Consider the following 26,610-nt stretch of genomic DNA (forward strand, 5'->3'; position numbering starts at 1 on the left):
GATTGTTCCCGCAAAAGTGGGGGCCCGTTGAACGCGTCTGAGGACGTGTGCTTCGCCTGATTTGTGTAGCTCGCCCTTCGATGTTCAACCCCATCGTTTTTCACTTTCCATGTCGCTTTCCTGTTTACATTGCAACTCTCCGCTGCTGCTCCTCTCCTCTCTTTCGTTCTCCCTCTTGTTTGCGGCCTCACCACTGTTGCAGCACGTAACCTGCTCTATTGCTTGCTCTTTTCCATTGCGGCCTCACGATGAGCGAGGTACCCGTCGAAACGGGTGCGGGACGCGAAGCGAGTACCGGTGGTCGGCCCGAACTTGATGCCTTCGAAGACGAGACTGTTGGCCTCGACTACGGCGAATACCAGAAGCCTGCAGTTTCTGGCTTCCAGGATGGCGAGATGGATGTCAATAGCGATGACAAAGTTCACGACAGCAACCTGCGTACGATACGTAAACTCCTGCAGATAATGATTCCCTACGGCGGCATGCTGTCGAGTGGTTTCAACATGGCGTCAACCTCCGTTGGTGCCGGCATTCTCGGCTTGCCTGCTGCATTTCACAGCGTTGGCATCATCATGGCCACCGTGTACCTCGTGCTCATCACTGCCGAGACCATCTACTCGATGCATCTCCTCGTGCAAGTCTCGGAGAGAACCGGCCTGCGTTCGTTTGAGGAGATGGCGAGGCACCTGCTGCATCCGCGTGCGGACATCGTGGTCGCCATTCTCCGCGTCTTGCACACCTTTGGCGGCACTGTTGCCTTTGTTGTGACAATCGGTGATCTGCTGAGGCCCATCCTCGCGTCTTTCGACTCCACTCCCGCATTTCTTCGTGAGACGAAGGGAATCCGGCTCCTACATGCGGCCTTCTGGCTTGTGTTCATGTTTCCGCTTGTCCTCCCGCGCCAGATTAATTCTCTCCGCTACGTCTCTGCGGTTGGCATCCTCTTCATTCTATACTTTGCCGTTGTGGTTGTCGTGCACAGCGCGATGAACGGCATGAGCGCCAACCCGCGGCCGGCTGTGCGCCTCGTGAACACCGGCAACACCGCACTGGAGGGTCTTGGCGTGTTCATTTTCTCTTTTATGTGCCAAATCAACTGTGTGGAGGTGGCGCTCGAAATGCGCCCGCGCAGCCTCCGGCGCTTCACGATTTGCGCGTGTATCAGCATGACTATCTGCGGTCTCTTGTCCTACATCACCGGGCTCTTTGGTTATCTGGACTTTGGTGAAGTCGAGGGCTCGATCTTGCTGAAGTACAACCCGCTGGAGCAGCCGCAGATCTTTGTGAGCTATATTGGCGTGTTCATCAAGATCTGCGCCTCGTTTGGGCTCGTCAGCAACGCCTGCCGCAGTGCCCTGTTTCCTCTGTTTGGGTGGGATCCATACACCGTCGTTTACTGGAAGTATCTCATCGGAGCCGTCCTGCTTGCGGTGCTAAATCTCATGCTGGGGTTGTTTGTGCCGAACGTAAACATGGTGTTTGGATTCACGGGCGGCGTCTGTGGTGGGGCCGTGGGCTTTATTCTGCCCGTTTTGTTTGTCATGTACTCTGGCGGCTGGACGCTGCGCTCCGTCGGCATCGTGAACTACACATGCACGTACCTCGTGTTGTTTGCCGGTGTCGTCGCCCTGGTGTTTGGAACTGCCGCCACCATCTACAGTGCGGTGGGCCGCTAACGCGATAAAGTTGAGTAGAACGGCTTTTTCGAGAGGGAAGGGAGCAATCACAATGATAAAGAATCTATGGTTTTCGTTAATCTGCGACGGTGTTGGCAGAGATTTTTTTTACGTGCTTTCGGATTCATAATTCCTTGTAACTGTTGTAAAAAGTTTTTAAAGGCCTAAAGTTAAGAATAATTCGTGAGGCGGTGCCTTTGCTTTCTTTCCTCCGTTCACTGGTGTAATCCCCAAGCGCCGTCAAAACTAATGCCGCTTCAGCAATACCTTCCTATTTTCTTTCAGCTTCTTCGGCACTAGCGATCAAAACAGACATATGAGGGCTGCTTACCATAATCGAACATGCGCTCAAAAGCAAGAAGTCATCAGAATATGTTCATGATAAGCGTTCTTCTTTTCCCTGGCAAACCTTAATACTAATACTGACCAAAGTGGATTCTTCGTTTTCTTTCTCTTCGGCTACGATAAAAACGTACAAACTCTTGATACTTTCACTTTGGTGAGCACCGCCAAGGTGCTTCGCTTCGTATTCCGCTGCATAGTGCAACTGTATGTGTCCCGGCTCGTTCATCTTCCCATCGATGCTTCTCTCTGCTGCTTCCGCCGTCCAGCCATAGCGAGCATATCCCCTCCGTCAATCAAGCAAATTCGCTTCCGCTCTTTGGGGCCGCGGCTTTCTCCGTCGTGGGCGTGCGAGCCCCGTGTCAAGCGCTGTGCCCGTTCCATGCCTGCTCTGCGTGGCGCACGTCAACGTGGCGGTGCGACGCTTTCCACCCTTCTCCGCTCCCCATCTTTCCCCCGCGCTCTCTTCGGCATCCGGCCGGCTCACGCAGTCCTCGTCTCGCGCATCTCATCTGTTTCGTTGTACCTATCCCCACCACCTATTTCAAAACGTAGCGTAGTCCGTTGTGCGGTAGCTTCGTCGGTTGCCCGTTGCATACGCACGCTGTCTCCCTTTCGCGCCTCAAAACGCACCTTCCTCGGTGTTCACTTCTTCCTCTTCTAACTTTTTCTTGTAACGCATGTCCCGCCCGGTGAAGCGCGAGACCACCGGCAAGCACGTCGGCTACGGCAAGGTGATCCTCTTCGGCGAGCACTTTGTCGTGCACGGCGCGCCGGCCATTGTGGCGGGCATCAGCGAGTACACGGCGTGCCGCCTCGAGGCGACGCCCGGCGTCCCTGGGCTGCAGGTGGACGATCGGCGCCCCGCCATCCCCGGCTACATCACGCAGAAGCGCGAGGAGCAGAAGCGTGCCCACCAGCTGGTCCTCGACCACCTGCACATCGACGTGTCGAAGGACGGCCTCAAGGTGCTCCTCGGCGGCCCGCTGGTGCCGAGCAGCGGCATTGGCGCGTCTGCGAGCGACGTGGTGGCCTTCTCCCGCGCGCTGAGTGAGCTGTACGGCCTGAGGCTGACGGAGGACCAGGTGAACCAGAGCGCCTTTGCCGGGGAGTGCGGCTACCACGGCACGCCGAGCGGTGTGGACAACACGGCGGCCACCTTTGGCGGCCTCATCTCCTACCGCCGCGACGGTGGCAAGTCCGTGTTCAGCCCCATCCGGTTTGAGCAGCCGCTCTACCTCGTCGTGGTGGGCACCGGCATCACTGCCAGCACGACTGCGGTTGTCGGCGACGTGCGCAAGATGAAGGAGTCGGACCCGCAGACGTTCTCGCGCCTGTGCCGCAACTACAGCCACGTCGTTGCGCAGGCCCGCGACGCGCTGCAGAAGGGCGACCTGCGGGCCGTCGGCGGGCTCATGAACGCGAACCACGACCTGTGCCGCGACCTGCACGTCTCGTGCAACGAGCTGGAGGCCATCGTGCGGACCTGCCGCGGCTACGGCGCGCTTGGCGCGAAGCTGTCCGGCACTGGCCGCGGTGGCATCGCCGTGGCGCTGGCGGAGAACGCGGAACAGCGGGACAAGATCGTGGCGGGCCTCAAAGCCGACTGCCCCGAGGCTAAATTTGTCTGGAAGTACACGGTGGTGCCGTCGGCCGCGGCCAGCTTGTAGCTTTGCGGCCAGCGCCTCTGTCGGGGCGTGCGGGCACCCGAGGCGCTCCTCTACTTGTTTGTTTTTGTTTACTTGTCACCTGAATGCGCGCGGCGGAGGTGGGTGCGCGCCTATAACTTCTCCCAGCTGACTGTCAGCGATCAAACGCCGAAAGACCTAGTGACTGTTGTCTCACGTGTTTCTGTGACACATCGATGACCGCTGGCGACCTCGCCGCGTCGTCGCTGATTGTCTTCCAACCTGCCGCACGCATGTTGGTGCGAAGGAAGACAATGGCACGCTAAGCGATGCGCTGCAACGTAGCGCTTCGCTGCAGGTGCGCTGTCGTACACCAACCTGTGGTGCTCCTTTCCCCGATGTTACTCGCGCTGCTCTCACTTCCGACTTCTCCCTTCTCACCCATTCCCGCAGCTGCCGCGTAAGCACACGCGAACACCACCATCATAGAAAGCAGGAGTGCGCACCCTGAGTAACTGAGTTGCAGCTCCTACCGGCTCGTACGGGATTGCTATTCAGTCAGTGCGTTGGCGTTGAATGCAGGAGGCGGTAACGCCAGCGCGTTGCTCTTCATTGTTCATAGAGGAAGGAGACAGAGGCGGTTGAGGTGGTGCGTTGCACGCCTTTCGTGAGATTCCTGACCCCACCCGCGCCAAAACGGCTCCTCGGCGCTAGTTGCGGTGTCGTTTCGGAGCCGCCGTCAAATAGATCGCTGCCCGTGTTCCGTGTCGTTGATACTTCCCCGAGCGTGGCTCCTCTTCCTCGCACGCCGTGCCGTTGCGTTGTGGTGCTGTCTGCCGGGATGGACGCAGCGCAGGCGAGGCACCAACACCGCACCTTTGCCCGCACGAATGGGCTTGGCGGCGCCGCGGCCCCCCACCTGGTGGCTGCAGAAGAGCGTCATCGCCAAAACGTGCAGCACCTCCGGCAACTGAAAGCGGCGCTGTGCTCCACCGTGAGCTCCGCAGCGCCACGTCGGCCCACCGCACCCATCTCACGCGAGGAGTCATTGCCGTCCTCTTCCTCGCCGTCGCTGCCGGCGTTGGGTGCGTCGCGCAGCCAGCGCACAGGCGTTGTGGCCTCCGCCACCACGACCGCTGCGTACGAGCCACCGCCTGCAAAACCATTACAGCACTCCGCACCACTGGCAGCGGTGTTTTCGACGGAGACCGCACTGTCCGCTGCGGTACTGCGGGGCAGTCAGCGTGAGGTGGAGCAACTGATTCGTGAGAAGCACCAGCTGCAGCAACAGTGCATAGAGCTGGCCAGCCTACTGGCCAAAGAAACCCCTGGAAAGGTACCCTCCTCTCTTATGGTGGCAACACCAGAAGGTTCTCTTGATCCTTTTGCGTGGTCGCCGGTGCACGACGCAGCCCTGGCGGTGATGGCGCAGGTGACGCGGTGCTTCCCAAATGTGGTCGAAGACTGGACCACAGCCAAGGCCACCAACGATGCCGTGCCGACGAACAGCAGGACCGATCCAAAACGTCTCCGCTCTGCGGCGCCCTCACGTACTGCGGCGAATGGTGGCCCTCAAGGGAATGCGGAGGCTGTGAATGGCATGCTTGGGGATGTCGCAGATATCAGCGCCGATGAGCTGATCGAGGGTCTTCACCGCCTCGCGGCGTTTCTCCCGCAACTGGCCTGCATGACCACTGTCAGCGAACTCATCGCGGAGGCAGGGCCGGACATGCTGGACCACATCCACACCCTCGAAGAGGAGAAGCGGAACGACTGCCGAGCCGTGCTCTCCATCACGGACCACCTCACCGAGGTCACTGCACAGCTGCGACAGGAGGCGGCTGAGAAAGACGCCGCCCTGCGCGCCATGGGCCGGACAGTGGAGGAGTTAATGGAGGAGAAGCAGGAGTGGTCGCGGCGCGCTCGCGCGAGTGAGGCGGCGTTGGCGGAGCGCTACACGCAGTATCGCCAGCGGGAGAAGGCGTGGGAGCAGGAGGTTGCGGCGTTGCTGCAGTCACGCGATGCGGTGGCGTCTGCTGCTGCCGCTCCGGCTGTGCAAGGGCCCCCCGTTACAACAGCAGAAGTGGAAGCGAACGTGGAGGACGCTGCAGCGGCGGAGAGGGCTGCTGCTGCGGAGGTGAAGGAGTGGACGGCTCGACTTGCCCAGCTGCAAGAGGTGTTGGACAAGAAAACCGCCGCGTTGGAGAGCTTCCAGCAGGAGCACATGAACCTGCAGTCCACGCACGCCACCCTGCAAGCGAGCAGCCAAGAAACGGTTGCAGCGCAGCAGGAGCACATTGCGGCCTTGGAGCGTCAGTTGCAACCTTTGGAGGCGGAGGTGCAGATGCAGGCGGACGCCATCCGCGCGACGTTGCACAAAGTGGACGAGCTGACCGCTGCGCATCGCGCCGAGGTGGCAGCACTCAACACGGCGCACACCACCGCGTTACAGGAGAAGGAGGCGGCATTTGACAAGCTGCAGGCGGCGAGGGCACACGTGGAAACGGAGTTAGCGGACGCCACCGCAAAGGTGGAACAACGCACGGCAGAGCTGCAGGCGATGACGGCTGCCAGGGATGCGGCGCAGACGGCTCTCGAGGAGCGAGATCGCGCCTCCGTGGCGGACTCCTCCTCCTTTTTGGTTCCCGCGTCGACGCCACTGCGGCTGCTGCGACCGGATTTTAGCGGCGTGGATGTGAGCGAGAGTCGAGATGGCGTCGCACTCGACGAGAAGGAGACGGGAGAGAGCCCGAGCACGTCGGGCAATGGCGACAACGACGAGAGTGCGGACGCCATCTCGCGATGCACCAACGTGCGCAAGCTGCAGCAGTCACTCAAGCGCATGAGTCGGGAGCGGACAGCCCTGAAGCGGAAACTGGAGCACCGCGGAGCAGCCTTGACGGAGATGGAAACGGAGTTGGAGGCGGCGCAACGACTCGTGGCGCAGCATGAGGCCCGCATCCAAGTACTCGAAACCGATATTGAGCGCGCGGAGATTTCAGCCGTGCGCGGCAGCAGCGTGGCGCCTGAACCGACGCAGACAGCGGCGAGTGTCGTGCCGCTCCGGTGGTTTGCGTTCTCTGAGCTAGAGGAGCACGCGGAGGAGGGCACCCTCTATCCGGCGCCCGTTGACCTCTCCGGGTGGCTGCGGGAGGACACGGCGCCGCTTCGCTTCAAGGACTACGCCGCACAGCACCTCAGCCCTCACGATCAGCTGCTGCTAGACGCCGTTGGGCCGCTCTACCACGTTGGATTCAACTTGCTCCGCGCGGAGGGTCTCCTGGGCGACGGGCTTTACTTCCCTGTCATCTGGCGCCGCTTTCTTCTCCAGTTGCAGCAGACGCTGGATGTGCAGCTGCAGGGGTTGCCCCTGAGTCCGGCGGACACGGCGCGTTGCTTTTACGCTCTAGCGTCCACAGCGGGGCTCTTCAAGCGTCAGAGCGATCGTCACGATCCGCTCGATGCGTACACTCTCATAGTTGCGTCGCTTTGCGTGTGTCTTCGCCCTCGGGATGCGGACGAGGATGCAGCGGTAACCACAGGATCGACTCCGAAGGCCACGCAACAGACGGACACAGTACTTGCTGCACTGGCACAGAAGACGTCGGTGGCGAGCTGCTTCGCGAGCAAATGGCGGTGTTGCCGGGCCATCTTGCGACACATCTGCGATCAGGGCGACGGCGAAGACGAGACGAGCCGACGGCTGCATTCCGTTGTGACGGAAGGAGCCGCCACACCCTATGCGCTCTTTGCGAAGCTCGCCCAGCAAGATGCTGCGGCTGTCTTTTCCCCTGCGAGCGACTCAGACGTGAGCACTCCTCGTCGAGAGTTGCGTCGCGACAATCGATGGGAGGAGGAAGCGGTGTCTCCCACCTGTAATCTCGCTTCACTGCTCTCGCACGGTCTGCTGAGCGACGTGCTGCCCATCTCCCGCCTCTCTTTGCAGGTGGCGGCCCTTCAGCTGATGGCGAAGGCCAAAGCAGAGATTGGCGAGGGCCGATACGGTGTGGACTCAGCGGCTGAACACCGACTCCTCTCCACAGCGGCGGCATCGCGGCTGACGCCGTCGCAGCACCTCCTGATCCTCTCTCTGTTGCTCTACCTTTCACGGTACGAGTATCTGCTGTGTGGGTGGCGTACAATGATGACGGCCGCCGTGACAGAAGAAAAACGAATGGACGCGGCAGTCCTTCTGCTGCCGTCTTTAGAGGCTCTTGGCGTGCACCGCGGCCTTTCCTTCTCAGATGTGAAAGTGGACCTACGTGGGCGGACACAAGCGGAGAATGCTATGGAGGCGCTCCTGGTGCTGGACGCGGGTCTGCTGCCGGCCATTACGATGTGCATCTGCATGTGCCGCACCCTCGAGCATGAGCCGCGGCTTCTCCCCGACTACTATGCCACACGACGCGCACTCATGGATTTACACAAGGAAAGCCTCGCTTTGGATGATGCCATGCCCGCTCTTTCATTGGCGGAGCGGTGTCCACGGGCTCCACCGCTGCTGCTGCTCTCTGAGGCGCAACTGCGCGACTACGTTCAACAGGTGCTGTCACCCGTCAAGTGTACGCCGTCTGTGGCGAACCGCGTCGTGCAGGTGCCGAGTGCCGAGTACGAGCGACTCCACCGCGAGCTTCTGTCGCTCTACCAAACCAACGAGACAAACGAGGCGTACATTCAAGAGCTGCTCGACGCGGTGGAAGCCATGTAGCTACCCAGGTCAAATACCACGATAGATCTCTTTGACGACGACACTCGCTGGTGTGATTGCTGTTGCCAGATTTAACTGCACTGTGCCGTTGACGCCGTTCTTGCGTCATTGAGCGTTCGACCAACTGATGATGTGTGGGTGGGCAATTGCGGCTACTTTTTCTGTTCTTCTTCTATTGCGCTAATGCGTATTATTGTTATTATTATTATCTTCTTAGCTTTGTATCATTGCCGTTCTTTTCCGTGTCGAGGCTCACCAAGACGGGTGTGGCTTCTGCGCGCAGCGTTTCGCTGCAACGGGCTGTTGTGCTTTTCCATGTAGAGTTGCTCAGAAGAGGAGCAACATAAAACGTACACACACACAAGAAGAACGGTGCTTTACTATGGACCTTTGAAGGGTTCGTCGTAAACCGGTGCTGAAGAAGCGGACCTGCAGATCTTCAGATTTCTCTGCTTTCATCTGAACACCAAAGAACGCGCCTACTCAACATGTGCCGCTATATTTCAAGTGTATACTGTTGGAACTTCGTATAAATTCTCGGTGTGTCTGAAATGGCTTAACCGTATTGTCTGTGCTGCTTCCTTTTAAAAGGATACGAATACAGCTCATTACTTTCCGGTATTTCTTTCCCCTTTGTCTTAGTTTTCTTTGTGTACGTCTTCGGCGATGCTTTGGGCGCAAGCTGTGATGAAGAACACCCCTGCCTACATATTGACTGTCCTTTCAAGTGTCTCCTCTTTCTCTTTGCGGCTAGAGGCGTCTTTTTGTGTGCCAGCTCGCAACTAAATCGTTCCGCCACATATTCATATATATATTCTACTGCGTTGTCTTCGTTTGTTTCTCAGTTGATCTGGTCAGCTTTGACCCAACTCACCAGGTTTGCTGGAGCACGAAGCTTGGGCCCCTTACGATTCGCAGATAGATCGACTCCTCCCGTTGCGCTGCGCCATCAGCGCACAGCGGTTGGGTTTTCTCTCCTGCCCCTCTTTCTTCTTTCTTCTTCTTACCCTTCACCATGGCCACCACGGAAGCTCTTTGCGAGTACGTGCGCGAGTACGCGGCGTCCCGTCTGCGCGACCCCGTCATGGTGAGCTGGGTCGGTGGCAGCGTCGCCCTGCTCACGACGATGTACGCCACGTCCAGCGGGCGGAGGATGGTGCAGGCAGCGCCGCCGCCACGTGTGCGCAACATCGTCAAGACGATGGTGGAGGAGGCCAAGGCGGCCCCGCCATCCCCCTCGAAAGGCACTGCCCCTGCGCCGGCCGTCTCAGCCCCTTCCTCGCCGGCCTATCCAGCCTTGCGCGCCGCGGCCTTATCGGAGGCGATCAACGCGGCCACCGCGGCCGTCGTCCGCCACGCGCGCGACCCCGAGGAGGTCTCGATGCTGCGTCACTTTCTGCACCTCCTGCGCATCGCCATCCCCACCGCACACGGCCGTGAGGCGCGGAGCTTGGCGCTGCTCTTTGCCCTCATGATCACCCGCGCCTTTGTGTCGGTGCGGATTGTCGACGCCAGTGGTATTGTGAGCCGCACCGCGATCGAGGGCAACCTGGGCAGGATGTTTAAGGCCTTGATCACCTTTGGCCTCTCCTGCGTGCCGGCGGCCCTGCTGAACGTGACGCTGGACTACTACTCCGAGCTTCTGGATTTGCATTTCCGCGAGAATGTCACCACCTATCTCACTGAGCGTTACTTGAAGCGGCGGGTCTTCTTCCAGCTGGCGGGTCTGCACGCGGTCGACCACGTGGACCAGCGCATCACCGAGGACGCACGCAACTGGTCGCGGGTGGCGGCCGCCCTCTTCACCAGCATCCCGCGCCCCTTCATCGAGGCGGTCATGTTCACCTACACGCTGTACAAGCAGACCGGCGTAGTCGGCCCCACCGCCACCTGGGGCTACTACTTGGGCTTCGCCGCGTGGGTGTGGTTCTTTGCACCCAATATGGACTGGCTGGTGGGGCAGCGGATGGAGAAGCAGGGTGCCTTCCAGGCGGCTCATCAGGACGTGCTCACCCACGCCGAGGAGATCACCATGACGCGGGGCTTTCCCTTCTACGAGAAGCTGCTCCAGAGGCTCTTCAAGGCCGTCACGGATCAGTCGCGCTACGCCGCCTACGTGTACGCCCGCTTTAACTTCACGGAAATCATGTACAACAAATACGGGTCGGTGCTGATGGGCTACACCATCTGCGCCGTGGCAGCCATTCGGCAGAAGGCGATCGCCAGCACCGCTGAGGACGCCGCGTCGACGCTGACCAAGGCGGCCTACACTTTCAAGACCCTCGCGACGGCCGTTGGGCGGCTGCTGTGGAACATCAAGCTCATCATGGTCGTCGGCGGCTACACCCGCCGTCTGACACAGTTCATCATCGCGCTGGATCGCGCCGAGAAGCTAGCGGAGCTGCAGACGGACCGCACCGCGCAGTCCCCCGCCACGCGTGGTCCGACGAAGTTCCAGCCGACGAAAGAGGGCGGCGCCCCGGAGGCGAGCTTTGAGGACCTCTTTGGACGCGTCGTGCGGGACGAGCACATCGAGTTTGTCGATGTGCCGCTGATTCTGCCGACGGGCGAGTGCCTATGCCAGTCCATGTCGTTTTACGTCAAGCCGGGGATGAATTTACTCATCATCGGCCCCAACGGCTGCGGCAAGTCGTCGACCTTCCGCCTCCTCGGGGAGCTGTGGCCACTGCGTGGCGGCCGCATCATCAAGCCCGAGGCGGGGCAACTCTACTACGTGCCGCAGCGCCCCTACATGTTTGACGGCACTCTGCTCGAGCAGGTCATCTACCCCCTCAAGCGGAAGGACCTGACGGTGGGGGAGTCGGAGCTGTACGGCTACCTGCAGATGGCCGGCCTGGACTACATCTTCACCAAGTCGAGCATGTCCTGGGAGACGCGGCTGTCGTGGAGCGACGACAGCCTCTCCCTTGGTGAGCAGCAGCGGCTCGCCATGGCCCGCCTCTTCTTCCACCGCCCGCGCTTCGCCATCCTGGACGAGTGCAGCAGCCTCATCGACCTCGACGTCGAGCGGCAGATTTACAACCGCTGCGTGCAGCTCGGCATCACCGTCATCACGATTGCGCACCGCCGCAGCGTGTGGCAGTACCACAACTGGATCCTCTACTTCGACGGAAACGGCGGGTACATGTTCTCGCCGCTGCAGTTCACAGATGGGGCCTCGGCGCTGGTGCTGACGTGCGTCAAGTCCGCGACGGACGCCTCGCAGGTCGGGAAGGAGGTGCGCATTCCCGTGACGGACCGCCTCTGCACGCCGGGAGACGCAAGTGAGGTGCCTCAGAACGGGGATCGACCTCCCGCCGCGGTTGCTGCCCATCCACAACTACGCAGTGTGTCGCCGAGGACGGTTGAGCTGGCGCTGCCACCAACGAGAGGCGCTCGAGATGAGCCGGCGACGAGGACGGAGAAGGAGGAAAGCAAGGAAGACGAGAGCAGCACCTCTGCTGAGGCACCGGCCTCACCATCCGATGAGACGGCGTCGCCGACGGGACCGGCGCTCCAACGAGGACGTCGCAACCGCCACCGCAAGGGTGGGTCGGTGAAGGTGAAGATCACCGCCCCCGGCGAGAACGGCAGCACGGAATGACAACGCGCTGCGAATATGGTTAGCGCGGTTGTCGTGTTTTTTGAAGGGTTTTGGGTGCCGGTAATTCGTTTAGCTTTCGTTTTTATGGAGACGTTTCCGCTGTAAATGCTTGCCGGTACGTTGTTGGTGCTACACATTGCTTTTTCTTTCTTTCCCGTCTGGATGCTTCCTGACGTCCGCTGGCCGTCGAATCGACGTCCAATGCTTCGAGGGGTGCTGTACACATTCTCTGCGGATCAATAGCCTCACATGCGTGTTGTCCGCTTGGATGGGTTGGCTTCCATTGATCTTTCGAGGTGTGCTCATTGCTTTCATAAATAATTTATCGTTGTGTTGTGTCCGTGCTCTCGTGCGTCGCGTGTACGTCTACTCGGTGGCCCACTGACTCCAAAGCGCACCGTTTTAGACCAAGACGACGGAAGTTCCTTTAGTGTTGATGTTTTGTTCTTCATGGTGCGCTTTTCCTAGATATATATATTTGTATATAACTTGTGATGGTCTCTTGCCTATACAAGCACGATAGGTACTTTTACGTATCAGCACGTGATTGAAAAAAAAACACCGTCCTTATGTGCCCTCCTCTTTCTCATGGCGGCAACTTCGCACGCGACACTGGGCATGGCCGACCTAGAAGGGGGGCCAAGTTGTGCTCCTCTGTTGCGCACCTCATCCCAGCTGAAATGGCGGCAGCACGGCACACGCGGTGCGTTCTCCCGTAAAACGCCTTCTTCCATCGCTCACTTCTCACCTTCACCTCCTCCTTTATTATTAATATTAATGTAAATATCCATTTCTGATTCCCCCTTTTCCCTATTGTGGATGATTTCACACCAGCAACACAGACACAAAGACAAGGCCCATTTGCATTTACTGTGATTTCTGTTTGTTGACTCCACAACACTGTTTTGGTGCGACGAACCGCGTCATTGCTGGTGCCCGCCTTCCCAATTCGACCTAGTGTGACGCTCAACTCATCATAAACACACACACCCTCATTAAGAAAGCTTCAACATACGACCCACACAAGTCCGTGCAGAAGGCGGAAGAAAGGGTCTTCGTATTCTTTCTGCTGCTCTCTGCACGAAGAGACCCACTGGCATTTGATTTGCAGATCGTGTATCTCTACGAAGGTTAAAAGTTAACTCTTCCTTTTTTATTTTTTGAGGTGAGGATTTATTTGTTTCTTTGATTCACCATCCCGCGTGCCTCTTCTGCTCCCGCTCTCTTTCTCTCTCTCTTTCAAGTACGTCTGCGTGCGTCCTTTGTGGTTGGTTGTTTTGTTTTCTTTAATACTCCCTCTCTCTTCTTCCCATCCCTTTCTCCGCAGTAAACAGCGCGTCTTCCCTTTTCCCTCGGCTTCGGCTTTCCTGTACGCCATCTCTGTTGCCCTTCTATTTTACTATTCCCATCTTTTGCTGTGCGCACTATTCTGCCTCTTTGGATCGTTTCTGCCGCACACTCACAGACCTCATCCACCTAAATATATAGTTTTTGCTTTGCTTTCTCGTTTGTAAGGAGCGAGTAATCGGCGTAGAATGCCGGTAAGCGATTTCTTTATTGCTATGACTTGAGTCACGTTTCGCTGCTCTCTCTCTCTCTCTCTCTTTGACAGACGCTATCGTTTCATGTCTGGTTTTCTTTTTTAACCTGTTCTTTCTTTTGAGCAATTCGCGCAGCAATTCTCGCTTTTTTCTATTATTTGTTTTCGTCGGCTTCTTCTTCTTCTGTGCCAGCTTTCGTAGCTGAAAATGCACTAAACAACTACGCCGCTTTCTATATCTCTCTATCCTGTGCTATCTCGGTGTCCGGCGTTGTTTGGCTCGTGTGTTCGTGTGTGCGCCGCTTGCTTGTGTGTGTAATCTTTTCCTCTTTTCGCTGAACTCTGGTGTTCTTTGCTTCTTTCCTATACGCTGAGCAACATTTGTGTTTTCTCCGATTGTGTGCCTTTTCTCTTCTCTCGTGTGTGTGTGCAATCGTTTGTTCGTGTGCTGCGTCACCGCTCTGCTCCTCTCTGTGTGTGCGCGGGTGTGGGACATCTCTCATCGTGTTGTTGCGCGTCGCGTGGATCCCTCTCCACGTGGCAACAGATCGGCTGCCGATCTGCCAGCGCAGTCAAGGTCGCGGAGCAGGTCTCCGACACTGGTATTTGTTTTCCTTTCTATTTGTTTTTTGCAAACAGGCGTCGGCCTCCACTGTTGGCGGTAAATGAGCTCTCTGAGTCCGTCGCTGGAAACAGCGGTGCTCTCCAGCCCGCAGTCTCTCTCGCCGTGCACCCCCCGCCTCGACACCGTCTCCCGGACGTCGTCCTCGACCCATTTGTCACCACCGAAGGACTGCAGTGCAAGCTTCACGGTGTCTCGCGCGACGTCCGAGGCGACCACCGCTGCCCCGCCGCCGGCACCGCCGGCCAACGCCGACCATCTCGCACTGCGTCCCACGAGCAGCCTTCATTCTCTCTTTTCAAAGTACAAGCCCCCTGCTCTCCTCGGTGGGCGTCCGTCCCCCAGCTCGGAGACGACGTCGGAGATGGTCTCGCGCGGGTCGTGCGTGAAGCGGGAGGAGGAGATGCAGGTGGATGAGTTGCTACTGGAGAACACACACACGTTTCGCGTCTCACCTCCGCTTGTGGAGATGGCGACGGCGGTTAACACAACTCCCGTTACCGCTGCTGGTACAGAGGAAGCGAAGGAGGAGTCGCCAGCACAGGAGAACACTGTCGTGGACGTGTCGAAGGGCGATAGCGGCGGCTTGCAGGCGTCGTCCCCAAACCAGCGCGTGAGACCGACGTTTCTGACACGTCTGTCGCTGCAGTTGGAGACGAGCACCACGACAAAGACGACGGCGCGCGGCAGGGCGGTGGATTCGTGCAACCCGCAGCGGCACAGGATTGCGCCACACAACCTGACGTCGCCGTCTTCGCTGCGCTTGCCTGACGCGGTGGCGTCCGCACGGCAGGCTCTCGTCAGCACCGTGCTGTACCCTGTGTCACCGTCGTCCGGCCAAGGCTCACCTCGACGGCCACTTCCGGCCTGGTCCCCCAGCGGAAGTCTGGTGGCGTCGAACGTCTCAGCCCAATGGAGCCCTCCTGAGGATCGCGAGCAGCCGCGCCCTTTAATGGGCTTTCCCGTCTTCAGCGGCCTGACCGAAACGGTGCTGAACCGCAGTTCGCGATCCATCCGCGGCGGCGCCAGCGTGCGATCGAGCAGGAGGTCGAGGGGCCGAGGGCTGACGACACCGCGCGAGAGGCCGGCGGTCGCCACACCACCCGTGGCCGCTCCGAGCTGTCCTGCGAACCCTTCCAGTCCGCACGTCGGTCCTGCCACGGATGGCCCCTCAAGGGAGAAGAGTGAGGCGCTGGGCTCGACGCTGGCCGACACGCCGTCCCGCCTCAGCGAGAGCGTCAGTGGCGTCTTTCCGCTGTTGTCGCCGTTCACGTCGTTGGGCGCGACTGCGACGACGGGGGCTGTGCTGTCGTCGGAGGAGATCATCGTCCCCGGCAGCTCCGGCTCGCGGTCTCTGGCAGACGTCCGCGATTCCGCGCGACGCCGCGGGTCGACGCCGCGCCAAGGACCTGGCGTGGCCCTCAGCGTGAGTGAAATCCTCACCAGCTCCAACTGCCTGCCCACTGCGGTCAACACCACCACCACCTCCTCCTCCCTCCCCCCGTCGGCCCCATCGGTGCAGTTGTGTGCGCCCGTACCCCGCCATTTGTATCGCGTCGCCCACGATGGCCACGCATCGGTGGAGCCGCTCGCCCCGCCTGATGGAAGGCGGGTGTCGCCGCTGCCGGCCATCACACCTGTCAACTCGCTGAGCAGTGCAACGGCGAACGGGTCGGTGGACTCGTCTCGGCCACTGAGCTACGTCAACAGTCTTGGCTCGTCGTTGCCGCCGCTGTCCTCGCAGGTGTCGAACTCCACTGCACAGGAGACGAGCGCTCCATGTTTGGAGCGTGCGTCCTCGGCGGTGTACGTGGGCGACCTGTCCTGCGCTTCTCGCGGCAATGTGTCACGCTCTACACGGGCAGAGTCGGCGGGGCCGCGCTCCTCGTTGTTGGGTCACCTTTTTCAAGAGCCGAAAAGGCACAAGAACCGCGTGTGGGTCAATACCGGCTCTGACGATCCTTCTCCATTTCCCTCAAACGGGCAGCGGAAAGACCATCACGCCTAAACCGTCTTTTTTTGTCCGGTGTACTCTCGGTCCGCTCGCGCCGTTGACAACGGTGGATTTTGTGTTTGCTTTTCTTCTTGTTTTTCTTCCCTTCTACGGTGTTGTTTTTCTTCGAGGTGCTGTAAGAAACGTCCTCTCGCTGTGTTGGGCCGAACACCCTCTGCACACAGCGTGACCGTTGATCGAAGAGCGCGTTATAGTACTCCCTTTTACACTGCGGAAAGGAGACAGGTGAGCCTCGCCATTAACGATGTATTCCTCCCTCTTTCATCTCTTTTCCGGTTTTTCCCTGTTTTCTTTTAGTTGATAGAAACGGCGTCCTTAAGGAGGTCCTTCGCTGAAAGTGAATTGTAGTTTCTTTTTTTTTTTCATAGTAAATAAATTGAATAACGGGTGTACCTTGACGTGAGAATTCGCGTTGAGGTGAGGTTGCTGAACTAGCTGTTGACGTAGTCGAGATCGTTGGATCTCAATAATAATGAAGAAAGGGAGAGCGTAAGAGAACTCTGCAAGTGGATGTCGTCACTTGTCAGGACTCTCCGTTTCGCTTCGTATTCGTATTCCTAGCTGGTGCAACAAGTTTTAGTGACTGCCCTGTAAAAGGAGGCAATCACGTATCTCTAACTGCGTGGAGGCCTTTCTCGTGCTTTCTGCTCTTGGCATGAGAGGTGTTTTCGTCTCTGACTGTTAAAGACACTTTAGAGCGAAGTTTTAGCGAACCAGTAAAGCCGGAGGAGACAAAGACACAGCAGCCGATTATGACGTTTTCTCTCTCTCCTAACTGTAGTATTTTACTTCTTTTTTTTTTGCAGGACGTGAGCGGTCTTGTTAGTGCTCTTTCTCTTTTCCCCCCTCCTTTGAAATCTTCTTCACTGAAGTGCCTCTCTTTCTTGTCTCCAATTTCTTCGTACCGCTCTTCTTTTTCCGTCCGAATTTTCTCTCTTTGTTTGCTCCCGAAGGGTCATAAACTTGTTATTATTATGAATATAGTTTTTGGTTTCTCTTCTTTCGATTTTCCCTTTCTTTTTTTCTAACCTTCTCTTCGTGTTCTCTAATTATCTTCTAAACCCGAAAGCGGTTAAGGCGGCCAACATTTTCCCTTCTCTTCACCGCCCTGCAAATGTTCACGTCACGTGGCAGTGCTATTTTCATCTCTCCTATTTCGTTGTTTCGGACTATTATTATTGTTATTATTAGTTCTCCTCTTCGATGAGCACGTGGTCTCCGCATCGCTCATCTGAAGCAACAACTCGTTGTTTTATTCTTTCCTTTTCTGTCCCACGTAGGTATACCTCAATTGATTTTTTCTTTTCAAAATATGTAAAAACACAAAAGCTTTTGTCCTTCACTGCACATAGTCGCGACGGGACGTAGATGTGCTGCGTCTGCCGTTCCGGGCTGCTTCCTTCTCGCTTACCATCCTCCACGTGCATTCTGGATTTTGCTTCATCGAACAACCGCACTTGTTTTTTCTGTAACTTTTCCAGCCTTGTCGCGAGAGGCATGTAATGATGGGACGCGTGGGCGCTACACGCACACACACGAAGTTTCTCTTGTCCACCCGTCTCGGTAAAAACCTTTTGTTTTTCTTTCTTTCTTATGGTGCTAAGACGCCATAGCTGTTGTGGTTTGAACGAAGCGTGCCGACCGCCACACGCTCTCCAAGTAACTGCATTCTAATCACTAACGTAAAGGCCTATTCTCTGATTTTTAATCTCCTGTTTTTTCCCCCTTGGTTTTCACCTATCGTGACTAGCGACTTCTTTCTTCTTCTCGCAAATGCCTCCTCCCTGGAGTGTGCTCGCAGCACAACCGTTTCTATTGCGATATATATATATATAAGTTTGCCTGACAACTGTTATTGGTGCCGCTGCGAGGAAGAAGAAAAAGAAGCCCATTCTGATGAAATTGAAAATACGATGAACCGTCTAGTGGACGCCTTCGACAGAAGAGGTGCGAGTTCTGTTTCTTCGTTGCTATCGCCCATTGTGGCTGCAATGGAGGGACCGCGTACAAGTGGACATGACATGCTCTCTTTCTTTCTGTTTTTCAATGCAGGCGGTCTAGTCAAGTGAACCAATGACCAGCCAACGTATTCTCATGGGACGCCGTCAGGTGTAGCGATTGGTGTGGGAAGGTGGATGTTCAGTGCGGGAAGTGTTTCGTCTTGTGAGCAAGGGAGGTGGTGCACAACGAAGTGGGTCGGCACAAGCAATCGCCTTGTTCAGAGTGCTCTTGGTCCGACGCGGCTCTTACCCTCCGCGTTGAAGCCGTAACGTCGGTGTAGCTCCCATGCCATTTTTGTTTGTAGTAGAAAGAAAAACCTCTGAATGCATCAACTACAACGGCGGCGAAGCAGAGGAATTGATTTCCTCGATGGAAAAGGCGTTTTTAAAGTGCTCTCCTCTCCAGTTCGTTCTTTTCTTTCTCCTTATTCTTCTTCTCCTGCTCGCTCTGTCGATGTCCCACGGCGACGTCGGTGCGGAGCTGCTTCCATACAGCTTATCTGACCCGCCTTGCCAAGTGCTTCCATTGCGTAAGCGCGCGCTCGGCTACACACATCCACACTTACAAGTGCGTGCTCCGTGACCACCGGCGCACCACACGCATCGCCCCATTGAAGAAACCACGTCAGCAGCTTGTGTTCCAGCGGCTTGTGTTCATGTCCCAACAAGATGGCGTTGAAGTGCCAGAGCTCCCCGCACGCAAGTCGGCGAGAGTGGAGAAGGCCCCGCGGCTCAACCCCGACCCGATGTACTGCAGCTACTATGTAAGTCGTAAACACCGTTTCTGCCGCACCGAGTGCAAGGCCGGCTCTCATTACTGCTGCACACACAACGGGACGCACGCCGCTGATGTTGGTCGGGAGCCGGTTGACGCAAAGAGCGGTTCAGGGGACCCGGAAAGCTCTTCCCAGGGAGCTGAAGGGGCCAAAAGCTCCGGCGATGTGCGAGTGGCGTGCCCCATCAATCCAAACCACACAGTATACGCCTCTCGCCTGGAGAGGCACGTGAAGGTGTGCCCAGACCTGCGATTTGTGCCGACGCAGCTGCCGTACTTCAGCGAGGACAAACACGCCAACAATGGGGCCGCCTTCGTCGCGTCAGCGGCGGCAAACAACACGGGAAAGGCGACCGCACGACGCACCCACCGCGACCTGTCGCACGACGATCTCACGCAGCTGATGGTCAAAGTGGCGGACTGCTACCGCACCTGTGTGGAGCCGGAAATCGTTGTGATGCCGTCCTGCGACACGCCCAGCACCGGCGCTGAAGAGCCAAAGGGTGAGAGCGCAACTGCTTTCACCTCTTCCCCTCCTCCGTCGCTCAGCGAATCGGGTACGACACCCCTCCCCCACGCTGAGTCAACCTCGCAGAAGCATGGGCCGCAGCACACCGCGTTGCTGCGTTGCCTCAGCGATGTCGTGTTGCAGTCACACGACGCGGACTCGATCGTGACGCAGTACTTAAAACTACAGCCCGGTCGACGTGCCAATTTCCACTGTATGGCGACGACGCCGATACACGTCGATGGCTTTTTGGAGTTTGGCGCTGGCAAGGGCGGACTCTCGGTGGCGCTGCAGCAGCTCATCGTGCAGCATCTGCCTCCCTCCAACTCGGAGACAGCAACCCAGAATGAGGCGGCGACTTCGACAGAAAGTGCCACCGCATCAGAGCCGTCGTCTGCACCACCGACGTTATGGCCTTTTCTCAAGGAGGTGGCGGCGCGGCCTCCGTTGGTGGTGCTGGATATGGACGGCTTCCGCCGCAAAGGGGATGCGCGGGTGCGGCACTCCGCCGTACCGCTGCGCCGCCTCCGCCTCAACATCAAAGACGTTGACTTGACGCAGGCCTTCCTGACGGTGATTCACTCACCCACTTCCTCGAATATGGTAGGAGAGGATGAGGCCGCCGCCGCTGCTGCTGCGGTGGTGGCTGACGAGACGAGCGGTCCTTCCCCGCACCGTCGAACAGAGCCGTCCATGGAGAACTGGGCCGTGTTGGGCAAGCACCTCTGTGGCGCGTGCACCGACTTCGCTCTCTCCTGTCTCATGGAGGCGCCGTCGCTCTCGCACGACGCGCACGTGCGGTTGCCCATCGTTGTCATCGCCACCTGCTGCCATCACCGGTGCGAGCTGCGACACCTCAACCCGCCGGTGTCCTTGGCGACGGCGACGACGACGGAGGCGCCTGCGATGCTGACGCTGCCCGGGTCCGACTTTACGTGGTCGGAGGACGAGTTCGCTGCTCTGGCGAGTATGTCCTCGTGGGCTGTGTGTGGCGGATTCGTGGACGAGGCGAGGCGCCTCGTGGGGCGGCAGTGCAAGCGCATCATCGATCAGCTGCGGGTGCACTTCCTGCGTCGCGTGGGCTACGCGGCCTTTCAGTGTCAGTACACTACCCGCGGCGTCACGGAGGAGAACGTCTGCGTTGTCGCCTTCCGGAAATGAAAGGGCAGAAGGAAAAGAAAACAAAGAAGGTAGGAATCGGATGCCCGTGCCGTAGGTATGCGAGTTCACGAGGCCGGTTCACATAAACTAAGTGAAATTTATTGAGAATTCCTTCTGTGCTGTTCTCGTCAGCGTTGAACCCCTTTCGGCGCTCGTGGAAAGGGCATTGTTGGGTGGACGCCTTTGTTTCGCCTCACACATTGAAAAACGAAAGTCTCCTCCAACGGTGTCGTTAGAAGACGAAAAGCGATTGCACGCGAGAGAGAAAAAAAAAATGATAAGAACCGCTTCTGACGCTCCACGCAGCTTCCAGACAAGAGGGAGAAGGAAAAGGAGCAGAGTTGTATCCCATCTTTAACTAACCAATACGCCATGGGGTCTTAGCTGCTTCACTGCACGGTTTCCTTCACTACCGCACGGTTGAATGACGCGGTGCTCTTCACTTCCTTTCTGCATTTTATTTCTCGCTTGCTTGCTCAACACCTTCAATCTCGACAGGAGCGGTTTCAGCCGAACGCAGCAGACCTCATTTCTTCTTTCTTTCGAAGCACTGCTTGCGTGATCGCAAAGCAGCGTCCTCGTTGCCCCCTATACTGTTAGTTAGGAAGCGCCCTCTTTTCTAAATCCGTTGCTTCTTCGTTGTGCGCTTCTGCTGTTCCCGCAGCCCTCTTGCTGCCTCGTTTATGTTTCTGATCAGCTGGTGGGTTGCACACTGGAGAGTCATTTTTGCTGCGGCAGTCGCCATCATCTTCTTCTCCCGTCGCGTCCGTCGCATTTCTCAGGAGTCGGAGAGGGAGCAGGAAAGGAAACAAGAGGCGGAGGACAGAATGGACAACGGCGCATCGAAGCGAGAGGAGCAGCCGCCATCCGCCCCGCCTGCCCAGCCCTCCGGCGCAGGTGCCACGGCGTCTCCTCCGGCGGCAACCACAGACAATGGGTCACCGCAGCCCAACACGAACGATCAACAGCCGCCTGAGCCGGCGGACCAGTCACCGGATGAACACATCGATGCAACGCTGGACGAGATCACCAGTCTTTTTGCGAATCGTAGCCCCAAGCACGCTCTCCAAGGCGCGTCCGACGCGGTGCGCAACGTGGTGACCGGTGTGGGCCTCGGCATCGCCGGTGTTGCGGCCGGCACCTACAGCGGGGTGAAGGAGGGCGGGTGGAAAGGCATGGCGAAGGGCCTCGGCGCTGGAGCGGTCGGCTTGGTGGGGCTGACGGGCTACGGTCTCTACTCCGGTGGCCGGCAGGTGGTGCGAGGCCTCGGCAACACCCCATCCGCGGTCAGTGAGGTGAACAAAGGCGAATCCTACTGGGACAGCAACACGCAGACATGGGTGCGGGTGAACCTGGCGCACGACTTTGAGGCGCTGCCGCAAACCGACGACGATGTGATGACGAAGGCCCGGAAGGCCTACGCCCAGGCGGAGAAGGACGGCACGCTGCCCACCATGGCCCCGCCGCATCCGCCCACCTCCGCCGCAGAGCACGCGGCGGCGGAAGGCACCACGGAGACCCCTTCAGCAGAGCCCCACCAAGGCGGGGGAGCGGCCCAGGCGCCAGCCGCCGACGATGACACCGCCGAGCCGGCTGATTACTACGCCTTTCTCGGGGTGGAGAAGACGGCGACGGCAGGGGAAATCCGTAAGGCCTACACTCGCAAAGCGCTGGAGATGCACCCGGACAAGAACCCGAACGACCCGAACGCGACCCTCAAGTTCCAGAACCTGAACAAGATCTACAGCGTCCTCAGCAACGAGGACACTCGCGCCGCCTACGACCGGTACGGAACCGTGGACCCGCAGACCGTGCCGGAGATGACGAGCAACCCCATGAAAGAGATGCTGGGTGCGACCTTCCTCGAGCCGCTCGTGGGGCAGCTGCACTTCATTCTCGTCTTCGAGGGCGGCGTGCTGCTCTCGGCGGAGATGCAGCAGGAGCTGCACGCGCGGCGTCGCCTGCGTGTCGCGAAGAACCTCGTCTCCTGGCTGGACAACGGCCCCACCGGGCTCCAAGCGGCGGAGCTGGCCATGCGGGACGCCGTGTCAACCCCACTCGGCCCTGTGCTCGTCTCCTACGTGGCGGAGCAGTACCACCTCAGCTCGCGGCAGCAGCTCCACAGCAACGCCTGGGCACGTGAGATGGACAGCTGGTACTCGTCGTGGGCGATGTCTGCCTCGTCGCTCTGGCACTGGGCCTCCACCGGCGCCCACACCGCCCGCCGCGCCTTCTTCGACAAAAGCTTGGCCGAGGAGGACATCCTGCGCGTCCTCGCCGTGGCGACTGAGAGCGATGTGCGGCACATCGCGCTGCAGGCCTGCCGCCTGGTGCTGTACGACACGAGCGTCACCCCGCAGGCGCGCCAGGAGCGGGCGGTGGGGCTGGAGAAGCTGAGTGAGATGGCCATGGCGGAGGTGAGGCGGGAGATCGCGTCGCGCGAGAGTGCAGCGGCGATCGCAGCCTCGGAGGAGCAGACGGCCGCTGCTGCTGCTGCTGCTGCTGCTGCGACAGATGGGCAAACAAAGCCGCAGCATGACGGCGAAAGCGCAGCGCCTCCACCTTAAGTAGTATCTACCTTTCCTATTTTATGATTTGCCTTTCTATTCTACGTATATGCCGTGTATTTCTGCTGCGTTGCAGACAAAACGATGCTCTGAAGCTTTTAGCTGCCGTGTAGAGCGTTTCTTTTCTTTGGGGCTGTTTCTCTCTATTGGTTGATGGACTGTTGTCGTGGGCGCTTTAACACGGGAAAAAAAACAATATTGTTTTATTCCTATTCCTCCACGGAGTGAACCGGGTGAGGCGTGCAACTATATATATGCAATGCATTTTATTTTTCATCTTTGAAGTTGATTACAACCGAATTAATGAGTTCTGGTGATCTCCTTTCGGGGGGAACCTTCGCCTTTGTTTGCTTTCGAGGCGGATAGGGCTCGGAAATGGCGTCGTCTAAAGCGATGGCTCGGCGTAGCACCTAGACAACCAGAAAACAGAATCATCGCTACAAGGGAATGGACAGCTGTCTTTCCACGGTCCGCATTACGTTTGTCACCCCAAAACCCGCGTCGTGTGATTTCTTGCATGGTGGCTCTCTCCCTTCACGATCCGCATTTTACTTGCCTCCGACTCCTTTTTTTTTTCTTATTTGCTGCCTTCTTTTTTTGCATCTTCCCTACGGCGTTTTTCACCCTTCTGCGTGGCGCCCTCGCCGTAGTTCTTCTTTCGTGTTCTTTTCCCCGCACGTTGAGAGCCAGAGAGGGTGGGAGAGACGCGTTGGTGCAGGCGTACCTCACTGGGCTTTACTTGAGTAGGAGCCGTACGGCTTGTTCTTTTGTTTTTCGCACTTCTCTCGTGCCTTTTCACAATCCTTTGACTGTCGCTTAGAGCGGGAAAACGGTGCCGCTACAACTGCAGCGGTCCGGTCGCTCCACACTGACAGCGATCAAATATAGCTCCTCCGTAAAAAGGAGAAAGAAACAAACGCGCACTCTCCCGCTGCTTCTTCATCAGTAACTGTATATAGTTGTCCTCCTCTTCCTTCCTGTTTCTGCGCCGCGCAACACACGCCGTGACCTTCTGTCGAGGAAACACACCCCATCTCTCCCGGGCCTTTCCAATACAAGTATAATAAGAGCAGTCGTACTCCAACTCCCATGCCGGTCACCGGGGCACCAAAGGCGGGTGGCTCAGTGCCGTCCCTTTCTCCCAAGAAAGGAACCGCCCGCCCACCCCATCCCACGAAGCCCGGTCCTTCCTCGATGGCCACGGGCCACAGCGGCACCCCAACGAATGCCACGGCAAAAGGGAGTCGGCGTGCGCAGGGGTGGCACTCCGCCGTCGGCGGGGGATCAACGGCCAGCCTCGGCGTCACTGGAGAATTGCAGCCGACGTTGGACAGCAAAGACTCAATGCACAGCCGCGCCAACGGAGGGGTGCCGCGCCGCTCATCGGTGCAGTTCAGCGCAGACGCCCTCGACAACACATCGAAGCCGCGGCCGTCGGCCCCGAACAAGGACGACGCCGCGTTTCGGCAGAGCATGGCGGACTTCTTGACGGTGATGTACGGCGATCGGACGAGCGGTAGCAGCACCAGCGCAGCGGGAGGTGGAGGGGACAGTGGCGGTACGTCGGTGGCCTCAAAAGGGAAAGGGGAAGGTGCCGGTAATAGCGGCGCGGACAAGGGCGACACCTCCAAGGCACAGCGCAGCGGCTCCCCGAACCTGCCGCTCCCCGGGGCAAAGGGGCCGCTCGTCAAGGGCCTCACCGCCAACGGCAGCCGCCAGACCACCGGCGATCGCATCGACACGTTAGTTGACACCCTCGTGCGGGCGTACAGCCGGCAGGCCACCTCCTCCCGCGGCGACTTCCACGGCACCACCGGTGGGCCGGACGACGACAACCCGATTTCGTACAATCGTCCGCGTCCCCAAAACTATCGCCGTGCCGTCGCGTCGTCGCGGCAGGGACAGGGCGGCGGCCGCAGCGGCATCGACGCCGACGAGGTCTCCCTCTTTGTGTCGCAGGCGATGGATAGCTTTATCGGCCCGGGGGGCCTCCGGCAGCACGGACTGCCCTCCACCCGCTCCGTCCTCTCCTCCCTTGGCGTGGACAAGAACGTCTTCGGACTCATTTCTTTTCAGACGCGCAGCAACATGCAGGACGTCGACGCGGTGGAGGACGAGTCGGACACGAAGCTGGAGCCGATGTACGTCGGGGAGCAGGCGATGTTCAAGTCGGTCGGCACCAGACCCAACGTGAATGACATCTCCATCAGCAAGTCCATGCGCGGCGTCATGCCGGCACCCGCCGAGCTCACGGCGGAACTCGCGAAGGAGAGCGGCAGCGGCAACAGCGTTGTCTCGCAATGTCGCGTGAGCAGCGCCGCGAGGACCCGCCGCTTTAGCGGAGGCCCTCCCCAGGGCCGCTTGAACAACAGCAACATGAGCCTCGATAGCGGGGCCGCTGGTGGCGGTGGCTCAGGGAAGCTGGACGGCAGCGGAACTCGGCAAGACGGCGAAGGCGGTAGGCAAATAAGCCCTCGCCGACGAAGTGCGGGCGGCGGTGCGCACCCGCGTGTGTCGCTGTGCATGTCACTAGACTCGAAAGCGCTCGGCAACGGCGCTGCCAACGACGACGACGACAACTGGGGGAACGACACTACGGCGTTGCCGACGGTCCTGGCCCCGGTGGTCGTCTCCTCGGCCCGCTCGCTCCTCGACTTCTCCAAGACGCGGCACAGCGCAGCCACCGAGGCGGCGCTGAGCGAGTTGATGGAGGAGGAGCAGCTGAAGCGTGGCGTGGTGATGGCGGTGGAGCGGCAGCTGCGAGGCTACGTCGTCTCCCTCGAAGCGGAGGAGGGGACGAAGAAGAAGGGTGCGCGGGGCAGCGCGGTGAGCAGCAGACGGTGCACGACGGAGTCGGCGCCCTCGATGGCCAGCACCGTCGCATCTGGCTCTGTGGGGGCCCGTGCTCCGCGAAACTCGTCCACGTCGCGACGACCCTCAGCAGACGGGAATGGCAGCGGCAGCGGTGGCGATCACAATCCGGTGAACACGGCTGCGACACCGCCGATGAAGAACACGGTGGAGTTCTTTGAGAAGCAATCGAAGCAACCACCGCCCCATGAAACGATGAAGCGGCTCGCAAAGTAGCTTTCGCCAGCACTGCAGCGACGGCGTGTGCGTTGGCGGACGCGTCTTTTCCCGTCCCTCTTGCTTTCGCTCTTGTGTTTTTGGCAGACACTGCGGCCCTCTTGAGCTCATGCACTCGGTGCGGTGCTCGGAAAGGCTTCGTTTTCAAGACCATGTGCAGCAGTATTTTCCCCTTTCTTCCTCTCTTGGTTTTCCTTGTTCGTTGGAAGACGAGCGAATAAACGAAAAGTCATTTTATCACCGATGTATGCACTTCTTTTCTCACGCACCATATTTATTTTCGTTTGCTTCGTGTTGTTGGTGGAACGCTTCCAACAACGTTGCTATGCTTGCTTTCTTTTTGTTTCTTTTTAAGAGATATTTCCTATTGTGCTCCAA

At 58.5% G+C, this 26,610-nt stretch overlaps 8 protein-coding genes across 12 annotated transcripts; all 8 read left to right on the forward strand.

Moving 5' to 3' along the window:
- Positions 1 to 200: 200 nt before the first annotated feature.
- On the forward strand, positions 201 to 1,676 carry ABB37_09519 (amino acid transporter aATP11 putative (AAT25.1); the record flags this gene model as incomplete). The annotated part of the gene is made up of 1 exon (XM_015809039.1): positions 201 to 1,676. The coding sequence occupies exon 1, from the start codon at positions 249 to 251 to the stop codon at positions 1,674 to 1,676; it is 1,428 nt and encodes a 475-aa protein (XP_015652359.1). The 5' UTR covers positions 201 to 248.
- Positions 1,677 to 2,106: 430 nt separating this feature from the next.
- On the forward strand, positions 2,107 to 3,688 carry ABB37_09520 (putative mevalonate kinase; the record flags this gene model as incomplete). 3 transcript variants are annotated; one of them, XM_015809040.1, is made up of 1 exon in its annotated part: positions 2,107 to 3,688. In XM_015809040.1, exon 1 carries the CDS (start codon positions 2,699 to 2,701, stop codon positions 3,686 to 3,688), a length of 990 nt encoding a protein of 329 aa, XP_015652360.1. In that variant the 5' UTR covers positions 2,107 to 2,698. The 3 variants fall into 3 exon arrangements, with proteins under 3 accessions (XP_015652360.1, XP_015652361.1, XP_015652362.1); XM_015809041.1 differs by having other exon boundaries at positions 2,134 to 3,688; XM_015809042.1 differs by having other exon boundaries at positions 2,508 to 3,688.
- Positions 3,689 to 4,097: 409 nt separating this feature from the next.
- ABB37_09521 (hypothetical protein) lies at positions 4,098 to 8,354 on the forward strand (the record flags this gene model as incomplete). Its single annotated transcript, XM_015809043.1, has 1 exon — positions 4,098 to 8,354. The coding sequence occupies exon 1, from the start codon at positions 4,488 to 4,490 to the stop codon at positions 8,352 to 8,354; it is 3,867 nt and encodes a 1,288-aa protein (XP_015652363.1). The 5' UTR covers positions 4,098 to 4,487.
- Positions 8,355 to 8,994: 640 nt separating this feature from the next.
- On the forward strand, positions 8,995 to 11,958 carry ABB37_09522 (putative ATP-binding cassette protein subfamily D member 2; the record flags this gene model as incomplete). 2 transcript variants are annotated; one of them, XM_015809044.1, is made up of 1 exon in its annotated part: positions 8,995 to 11,958. In XM_015809044.1, exon 1 carries the CDS (start codon positions 9,370 to 9,372, stop codon positions 11,956 to 11,958), a length of 2,589 nt encoding a protein of 862 aa, XP_015652364.1. In that variant the 5' UTR covers positions 8,995 to 9,369. The 2 variants fall into 2 exon arrangements, with proteins under 2 accessions (XP_015652364.1, XP_015652365.1); XM_015809045.1 differs by having other exon boundaries at positions 9,035 to 11,958.
- A 2,205-nt stretch (positions 11,959 to 14,163) lies between these two features.
- ABB37_09523 (hypothetical protein) lies at positions 14,164 to 16,128 on the forward strand (the record flags this gene model as incomplete). Its single annotated transcript, XM_015809046.1, has 1 exon — positions 14,164 to 16,128. One exon carries the CDS (start codon positions 14,164 to 14,166, stop codon positions 16,126 to 16,128), a length of 1,965 nt encoding a protein of 654 aa, XP_015652366.1.
- A 2,499-nt stretch (positions 16,129 to 18,627) lies between these two features.
- Positions 18,628 to 20,578, forward strand: ABB37_09524 (hypothetical protein; the record flags this gene model as incomplete). 2 transcript variants are annotated; one of them, XM_015809047.1, is made up of 1 exon in its annotated part: positions 18,628 to 20,578. In XM_015809047.1, exon 1 carries the CDS (start codon positions 18,791 to 18,793, stop codon positions 20,576 to 20,578), a length of 1,788 nt encoding a protein of 595 aa, XP_015652367.1. In that variant the 5' UTR covers positions 18,628 to 18,790. The 2 variants fall into 2 exon arrangements, with proteins under 2 accessions (XP_015652367.1, XP_015652368.1); XM_015809048.1 differs by having other exon boundaries at positions 18,651 to 20,578.
- A 496-nt stretch (positions 20,579 to 21,074) lies between these two features.
- ABB37_09525 (hypothetical protein) lies at positions 21,075 to 23,427 on the forward strand. The gene has a single exon (XM_015809049.1). It carries the CDS (start codon positions 21,262 to 21,264, stop codon positions 23,143 to 23,145), a length of 1,884 nt encoding a protein of 627 aa, XP_015652369.1. The 5' UTR covers positions 21,075 to 21,261; the 3' UTR covers positions 23,146 to 23,427.
- Positions 23,428 to 23,793: 366 nt separating this feature from the next.
- Positions 23,794 to 26,232, forward strand: ABB37_09526 (hypothetical protein; the record flags this gene model as incomplete). Its single annotated transcript, XM_015809050.1, has 1 exon — positions 23,794 to 26,232. The coding sequence occupies exon 1, from the start codon at positions 24,235 to 24,237 to the stop codon at positions 26,230 to 26,232; it is 1,998 nt and encodes a 665-aa protein (XP_015652370.1). The 5' UTR covers positions 23,794 to 24,234.
- Positions 26,233 to 26,610: the final 378 nt, after the last annotated feature.

The sequence above is a fragment of the Leptomonas pyrrhocoris genome (genome assembly GCF_001293395.1).
Source record: "Leptomonas pyrrhocoris isolate H10 chromosome Unknown, whole genome shotgun sequence".
Classification (NCBI taxonomy): Eukaryota; Euglenozoa; class Kinetoplastea; order Trypanosomatida; family Trypanosomatidae; genus Leptomonas; species Leptomonas pyrrhocoris.

What these genes read in the sequence shown, in the direction of transcription:
- ABB37_09525 (XM_015809049.1), top strand. Translation starts at nt 21,262, where the DNA reads ATGTTTCTGATCAGCTGGTGGGTTGCACACTGGAGAGTCATTTTTGCT.